Source organism: Periplaneta americana, chromosome 2 (genome assembly GCF_040183065.1).
Source record: "Periplaneta americana isolate PAMFEO1 chromosome 2, P.americana_PAMFEO1_priV1, whole genome shotgun sequence".
Taxonomy (NCBI): domain Eukaryota; kingdom Metazoa; phylum Arthropoda; class Insecta; order Blattodea; family Blattidae; genus Periplaneta; species Periplaneta americana.
This window is the reverse complement of record NC_091118.1, coordinates 94223453-94232714: the sequence shown is the minus strand read 5'-3', so window position 1 is coordinate 94232714 and position 9262 is coordinate 94223453. Positions and strand designations below refer to the sequence as shown.

Genomic DNA, 9262 nt, shown 5'->3' with positions numbered 1-9262 from the left:
TGTCAAATCTCGATTAGTAACTTACAGCATGGTTCATTATAACAATATCGAGGAAGAGTTAGAAAACTCGAGACGAAGTCGAGGCTTTTCTATTTCCGATATTCTGTTACGCACTTAACACATGTGTATTGCATAAATTTTTTGCACGATCATATTTTTAGAACTGCAAATACTTACAATTTATACGTCTTTTTTAATTGAAAATATAGAGTAAATTTATTTTTCAAGGTCTTTGTATATTTTTTCATTATATTTGTAGACCAATAGATGGCTAAGTAATCCGAAAAAAAAATATTGTTTTTTTTTTTGTTGCTCCGACATTTTAGTCAATATAACTATTATATATTCAAGGGAGTATTTATTATTTCACTAAAAGAAATAGTAAACTTTAGTATTATGATACATCCTATACATAATAGCGATGAATCTGATACTTCCATGGATATAAATGTTGAAAAGATTTGGAAAATTGGCTATAATTCATTGTAACAGCAATCAGTCGACGTGGTGTAAATCCAACTTACAATGCCTGTCATCGATAGCGGTGAGAATAACAAAAAATACGATCGTGCAAAAAAAGAGCATTTAGTAATATTGAACATATATTCTACATTCTTCTGGAATATATTCCGGTTTGTGGAACAAAAAAATAAATGGCAAATAACACTTCGATAGTAGAATTGGCTTGTATGATATGAAAGTGTTTGAAACATAGAGATATAATTTTGATATAAAAAGAAAGTGACATGGCTCGCGAAATATTGTGCCCTAAAAATTAAACTTGCCAATTTTTAGAAACCATCTAATGACTTTCTGATTTTGTACTATGTGCTTATGTAATGTTTATTTATTTATATGAAATGTAGAAGAAAAGACTATTTTCAAATTGACTGAAATAATTTCAAACCATTCATTATGTTCTAACACTGTATTAATTTTTTACCATATCTTGTGAATTTCATCTTGTTTTATTGTTGGAATGTTTTAGTCCTATAAAATTCTTATTCTAACTCGTAAAAACTATCGAGGATCAAGTATCAAAGCTTTAATTTTGATGCTTTTTTTCAAGACATTTGGTGTCATACTATTTCTGTAAGTTACATTTATATTATAATATAATATAATATTGAAGAAACTTCAAATTGAATATTAAAATCGGAGTTCATGGATTATATTTAAAATTTTATACGTGAAAAACCAATAATGATGATGATGATGATAATAATAATAATAATAATAATAATAATAATAATAATAATAATAATAATATCATCCTAATAAACAATTCTAATACATACATTTTAGTATTATTTATGTTGTACTTTATTTTTTATATCTATGTTTAATGTCAAAGCACAATAAATTTAAATTTTAAGAAAAGATTGACAATATTAGTTAATTTCTAGACCTTTTTTTATTAAGTTTTCGTAAGCAATTCGAGTCAAATTTCTGTGTTTATCTTTATGTTACGCTAAGTTTGTGTAAATGTATTACAAATTTACAAAATATTAGAGTTTTCTCTCCACAATAGTTCGTATTTGTAATGCACACTTTCCTGGTTTTCAAGTTCAGTGATGTCTTTTGCTGTCTTCTTTTGTGTTTGTTATATAGCAATGAAACTCTTGTTGTGCATAAATGAACAAGTTTATAGAATACAGTAGTGCTACTACAAATGCTACACCATTTAATTTCCGTTATTCAACATTCTCCGTATAAGACAGAGATATCAAAAAGCCTGCACTGTGTGCTGTCAAGAACCCGCACAGCATTTCCTTAAGAGCGATGTACTTTACATAAAAATTGAACCTTGTTGGATTTGTATTGCTTGTAAAATGAGCATGTAAAACAAGCGCTTTGACTTCTCTGGTATAAAATACATCAAGGTTTAATAATTTCTTCAGATATATGGAGTTTCCAATCAAAATACGAAACTAGTAACGCCAAAAGGTATCAAGATTATCTTGTACGCAGAATTTCCATCTTCTGTTCTAATACAGTAACACTGAATTCTTTTCCAATAATATGATTTCGAAAATACAATCGTAATAATTTAGTTATATTCAGAAACTTGAACTATAGGAACTACCTGTCAAAAACAATTAAAATTTCAATGGATTAGGATGAACTTTTACGTCTAAGGCTTTCCACCTTTACCTATCAAACAAGTCACCCTGTGGCTCAAACATTTTAGATAATTTGTATCCTGACTATGTTTTAGATAATTACGCAATACATTTATAGCATTCATTAATCAAAGTCGGATACGCAACGATGAAAATGTGAAAGTAGAATATTGTGATCACCGTCAATGTACTATCCAAGTGATAGCTATGCTTCTGAGGCAAAGTCTTGCACATCGGAGCTTAAATATCACAAAGAAATTTTACAGTGCTGTGTTTAAAACTGTTAGAAATTATCATTTTCTTAAAATCTCAGAGAAATAGGAATAATTCTAGTCAAGAGCAAATGTTTACTGAACAACATGCCTGTGTGAGTTTGTTATTTTCATAGAAGGCACTCTGCAGTTTCAATACGGTTCAGTACAACTTTAATACTTGCTCAAAGATAAAGAAGAATTACTTTAAATGTGTCTGTATACATATGAATGTGTTGGAACAAAACTTTCTCTTCATGTTGATTATTAGCGATCACCAATTTTCAATACAACTAATTAACGAGATTTGAGGTTAGGAGATCACACAGGCGGTTTGAAATCGTCTGTAAACAGACCATGATTAAACTCTTTTTTTTTCCTCGCTGTTATTTATACTCGCTTTAACATCTTTGGTCATATCGCGAGTTAATCAAACTCTTATTTATGAACATTCGAGCACTTTGATTGTTCTCTTCAGGAAGAAGTCACTTATCAATATGTTAAATATAGTAACTAGTGTTGTAAAATGATCTACTATAACACCAAACTTGAAAAAAAAAATAATGTAAACATTAGGGAATGAGATTATTCGTCTTCATATGAAGTACATTATAAAGTAAAATCATACGAGTTGTTGAACTGGAAACAGTCTATAATATTTGAAACTATCAAGTCTTACGATACAGTAAGTATGTTTTTGTAGTTGCATTCTATTCAACTGCACTGTATTGTAATGAATAGTTTTGAATTGTACTAAAATGCATTGCCTTATATTGCTTTATATATTGAATTTTTTTAAATTGTACTGAATTGTATTGCATTGGATTTTATTTTATTGAATTACGTTGAATTGTAATGAATCGTATTTCTTTGAGTTGTATTCATGTAAGATCATATGTATGTGTATGTTCGGATCGAATAGAGAATAAGTAAGGCAGCAAATGTTCCTTTTCTCAATCATTTTCGCACTCTGTTACCGACACTTAACAGAATATTCTGGAGTAGCATTCTTACACAAAATATACAATTATTTCATGCTGTAAAGTTGTCCAGTCCGAGCATATATTTTAATTCGCATCACGAATCAAAATTCAAGATCACCGCGAATGTCGGATGACTTGTTGAGTCAATGTCTCCCGAAGTTCCTGCTGTAATGTTGCTGGTACCACAACATGTTCTGGTAATCCGCCTCGTAGACGTCGGGTATGAGGCCCCCGGCCGCTGGGTTGTGCACCATGCTGATCGTCGCGGCGCCGAACAACCGTCGTTCGAACTCGATGAGCTGGCTGAAGAACCCCGTGTTGGGCTTGATGGATGGGCGCCTCGATCTCAAGTGTAGGAACGCCTTCCTGAGCGGCATCTTCTCGTGTTTGATGAGGTATGCGAGGCACAGCGACGCCGAGCGACTCACACCAGCCACGCAGTGCACCAGCGTCTTGCCCCCCGCACATCGAGTCTGCAACACAAGAACAGGTGTGAGGCTGATCTCAAAGATAACAAGGAAAGACATAGTCGTTATCAAATTTAGACGTGTCTGGCACACACACACGCACGCACACACATACACTTAGGAATGTTAAACTTGCTTTCTCCAGAAATCTTACATAGGTCGTAACCCAACTCCTCTCTGAAACTTAATTAATTTTATCTATAGCGAACACAAAAGAACTCTGAACATGGGATAAGTCAATTGAATGCTGGTTGAGGCGCACTGTTGTCAGAGAGATACAACGAGAGTGACAGACGGAAGATAGTAGCTCCTTTCTCTGTCTCATATTACACATATTCGCCACAGCAAACTACCGCCTTTCGTCAACTAGACAACGTTGCAGCAATCTCAGTGGGTGATTACGGAATAGCGGCTGCGTCTAGCCCCACCTCATGTTCATAGTTGATGTATGTTCACTTTAATATACCATAAGTTATTAATTTAGGAGCTCCTCAGGAATTAAAATGCCCGCTGGCTGTGCAGGGCGACCACAGTGGTGGGGCTGCCAACCTCAATGCCTCCGGCCTGCAGGGGTTGCCATTCCCAGGGACCAATGTCTTACCAAGGCTATGCGGTTGTACAAGGAATAGATGTAACAAGACTTCTATAAATATCTTTACAATGCCAGGAAGTAGGAATAAGAAATGTTGATAAACCGAGGAAATTATGCTTTCACAAAAAGGAACTAAAATGTATGGTATCAAAGTTTTCATGGAGAAAAATATTTTATTTACGAGTTCAATAAAACAATGGCCGCCTGGGATCTGCAAGCATGAGTGACGTCACGCGGTGGGTAGAAGCAGTACTGGTAGTATATGCTCGCGCATGCGCACTCTCTGTTTTACAGACGAAGCTAACGGCCGCTATGCTTCAGATTCCAGGCGACTAGTACATTAACACAATTGTACATAACTGTACGGATCGGAACTGAATGAATAATATTATCTTGCTAAATAATTAATAAACAATCTATAGAGGACATCATCTGTAAGATATCACGAATTATTTATGGACGTAGACTTAAGAGGCATAAAATCAACAAGAAGACAAATTAAGTATTAGGATAGGTAACTACAAGGGGATCTGGTGGCTAAATTCGATGGTTTGAAGTTTGGAAATACATTTGTAAAGTACAAGGGAAACACATCATGTCACGTTTTACTGTTTTTAGATGAGAGCAAGTTAAGAGTTTCAAGACCCATTATATTGTATTGTCTTCGAGTTATCATTCTTCAAATTTCTTTGGACTAGAGGTTGTTATTCTGTATAGTTTAAGTACATAAATCTACACTCTCTGAGCTATTACATGGCACATAAAGCAGAAAATCGATTATTTTGGACTTATCACGTTTGTTCCTTATGCTCTTCATTTGTATCTTTTTTTTTACTTGGTTATTTAACGACGATGTATCAACTAAGAGGTTATTTAGCGTCGATGGGATTGGTGATAGCGAGATGGTATTTGGCGAGATGAGACGATTGGGGAAAACATCGGAAAAACACAACCAGGTAATCAGCCCAAGCGGGAATCGAACCCGCGCCCGAACGCAACTCCGGATCGACAGGCAACCGCCTTAGCCGACAGAGCTACGCCGGTGGCTCTCTTCATTTGTATCTAAATAAAAAACTATATAACAGGCAAATGACAAAGTAACGACGAAAATAACTACAGATTCCGTGCGTCGTTCCTAGAAGAGGATGGTTGAGTAAATGATGTAGAGTCAAATACCCGTCAATGGAGAAAAAAAGAGTATTATTAAATTTGGAGGAAACAGGCCCATTTAAAAGGCACAAAATATAGTAAGAATTATATTACGATATTTTGCACAATTTATAGCAAATGTAGGCAAAATCGAAGAAATAAAAATGTAATTATGCGGAATATATTATGACAAATATCTCTGCCAATATAATTAACCAAGAAACTTCCAACTTTACCAACGAGATACGAAACACGCAGGTCATTCAACTATTAATTATACAAATTAAGATGCATGTCGTATATTTTCATATCCAAATAATATGTTATTTTTCCACGTAGTCACTGTCTTTCTTATTGTACTTTTTACAATTCTCTATAAACTTCTATATTCCAAAAGAAAATGTTTCGATTTCTGTTAAAATCGTAAATGCGCCGCCTCCTTCATCTCGTCGTCGATGTGAAATCTTCGTCTTCGAAGTGCGCCCTTAAACTTGCCTTGGAGTGAGGTCCGGACTACAAAGCTTCAAATTTCAGTTTATTGGTGGTGACAACAGAGGCAGCAGCAGTATGTGGTCGCGCATTATCAAACAGGTTTGAACACAAGTCCACGACGACTGAAAATTGCAGCTTCAGTTGCTGTCCGAGCACGATACTACTTTGCTGTGTTAACTGTCTCTTCTTTTTACTGACATTCTTCGAGAAGTGGTCCATTCATATTCCAGAATAAAACAGCAAAATTTTTCCGGCAAAGGACCCGACTTGAAATTTTCCTTGACAGAAGAGGACATTGCTGTCATTTTATGTACATTATTCTCTTATTTTGGATCATAACGATGAACTTAGGTTTCAACTCCGGTAACAATGCGAGCACGAGACCATTCACCTTCAGCATGGTATTGTGTCAAAAAAGCTCTGCAACTTGTACACACTTCAACTTGTGTTCATCCATCAACTGCCTTGATCTGGAGGAAAGATTGCTATATTTGAGAGCCTCTTGAATGAAGTCATGTCCAGATCCAACCTAATGTTCAATGTAGTGATAATAGTGTCCACAGAAATTCGCTTATTCTCAAGTGCGATAACTTGAGAAACATTGGCATTATTGATGAGCGACATGCATCGCGACCTTCGGCTTTCTTGAAATCTTCTACACACTTATTTCACTTGAATAATAATAATAATAATAATAATAATAATAATAATAATAATAATAATAATAATAATAATAATAATAATCACCATTATCATCATCACTCTTCCGTCAATTTTCCACTAATTCTGACCACAGAATGCAGACCAATTGAAAAACAGAACCTAAGTAAAAATTACTTTGTCTTATCAATTATACTGAAAATGTTCGTTTCCGTGAAAATAAATTTTTAAGAGATCCAAAATACTTAATTTTTCACTTCCTGAATTTTCAGTACGTGAGATAATTCCTAGCAATTTCATTTTTCTCGATTATGTAACGACACTGTATCAACTTCTATGTTATTGAGAATCGATGGAATTTCTGATAGCAAGACTATATTTGGGGAGGTAGCGTCTAGAATTCGTCATAGAGTTGGGAAAATCATTGGAAAAACTTAGTCAGGTAATTAGCCCAAGCGGGAATCAAACCCATGCCCAAGCGCAGCTATTGATTATCAAGCAAACCAGCCTATCACCTCAGTTACGTGAGTGGATAAATTCCTACCGTTGCCACACGTTTCAGTTACGGTGATGTTTCGTACTATTCACTAAAAATATAACAATATTAAAACAATGCCTCCAGTATTTACAATGTAATTTTGATAAAATCCATTTTCATAGACTGTTCCCAACCATTAATCTGGAGAATTTGTAATTCAATTTCAACTTTTATGGTTAAACATATTTATCTTTTTGCAGATTATTAAACAAATTATGTGCCAAATTTTCTTTCTTCTGAGTCTGCTAGGACATGGCTTATTCATATGAGTTGTCTCAGTTACATTAGCTGTATCGAACAAATTAATATTATTTGTACTAATTATCACCATTACAATTAATTACCATTTCTGAATATATTATGTTATAGTAAATAGTAGTAAAGTAATTACATTGTGCTACATTATCAGCATTACATAATACACATTATATTAAATAATGCTATTAGTGTATTATCATAACACATGCCAGACTACAAACAATTATTTTCACGATAGAAGTAAAACGTATACGTCATGCACCACTAAAATTCTTTGTTTATGTTACGCCAAATAAAAAAATCGTTAAGGAAGACTAAGAAATACGTCTTCCAGTAAAAGAGAGAGTTATTCAACATCACTCCACTCTGTACTATATCAATCACTGTAGGCAGAAGTCCATTATTTTGTTATTCCATCAGTAGCTGTATTGGGCTATATACAACAGAAGATTTAGGTCAAATTCATCAGCAAAAAAATAACAAGCTCTTCTGTGCCCAAAACCTGTTCATGTGATCACACTGTCATCATATTGGCCCCAGATGGTTGTAGTCTGAGTGACATAATGAAGTTAGTGGAATAATATGCAGAGGACTGCCGTGATTTGGCAACCAATACCGCGCACGAGCATCTAAAGGTTAAGAATCTCCGTCCTGAAGGTTTTGTGTTGAATGAGGTCCAACTAAATAATGTGGTATTTTGGACTTTGCTGAAAGCCGCTCTTCCATTGTTTTCAGCCTCGTAATTTTTCTACCAGGCTCGTAAAACTGTTGAATAAGGTGAGTTGCTTGGAAGGAGTCGTGGTCTATTTTAAGAGACTTTCTAGGATTCAGTCTTGGCTGCTTGGACTTAGAAACAAGTAGGGGTAAGTAAGATTTAGTATCAGCTCAGTCAGTTGTCGGGTTCTTGTCACATATAAAAAGCATTAAAGAAATACCACCAGTGTAATAAATGAATTCACAAACGCAATAAGAACAATGTCAGCTGTAACTTATTCCAGATAACTGTTTTATTAATATTCTATCTCGACAATTTAAGCACGTGTGTATGTATGTATTTTCTTAATAAACTATGCTTAATAGCTACGTATTATACAACAAATGTACTATCACCATTTTAAGTAAAAGTCTGTCAAATTAATCACGACTTTTTTTACCTCGAAACCACAAAAGTTGTCTGACGGGTTTGAAGAAATTAATATAAAATAATGCAGACTATAAAATGGGCCTATATGATGGTTAAATTCCATTACATTCATATTATTTCCATTATAACGATATATCCTATTTTATACTTGGATTTTGATACGTACGTATAGCATAAGTTGCAATAAACTACATTCAGTTAATTTTCATCATTTAAATAACTTGCGAACTCAATTATAATCCTATATATTTTGGATGTCGATTGAATTGAATCATATTAGCTCATAAATTATTACTTTTTCGCATAGCCTTTATCTCTCAAATAAATGAAATTAAATGAATGTACTATGATAGTCATTGAAATTTAACTATTGCCTAATGTTGTAGAATCATTAGTACATTTTGTCACTACTGTATTGGTTAAGACAGGTTGAGTGGAATAGAAGGCCTTGTGACCTTAACTCTGCCAGCGAAAATAAAACATACTACATTATACTGCATATTATATTATTGAGGTTCTCAAAAATTCTATTATTTATCGCTCTATGAATGATATTCTTCTTTATACCTAATTTTGTATAAATCCGCACAACATTGCTATTCGGT

At 34.0% G+C, this 9262-nt stretch overlaps 1 protein-coding gene across 1 annotated transcript in view; it reads right to left on the bottom strand.

Moving 5' to 3' along the window:
• Window positions 1-2703: 2703 nt before the first annotated feature.
• LOC138694441 (dual specificity protein phosphatase 14) overlaps window positions 2704-9262 on the bottom strand; it is a 65308-nt gene continuing 58749 nt past the window's right edge. Inside the window, exon 3 of the mRNA XM_069818150.1 lies at window positions 2704-3830. Within this exon, the coding sequence (XP_069674251.1) occupies window positions 3501-3830 (330 nt within the window). The 3' untranslated portion in view covers window positions 2704-3500. The remainder of the gene's footprint in view (window positions 3831-9262) is intronic.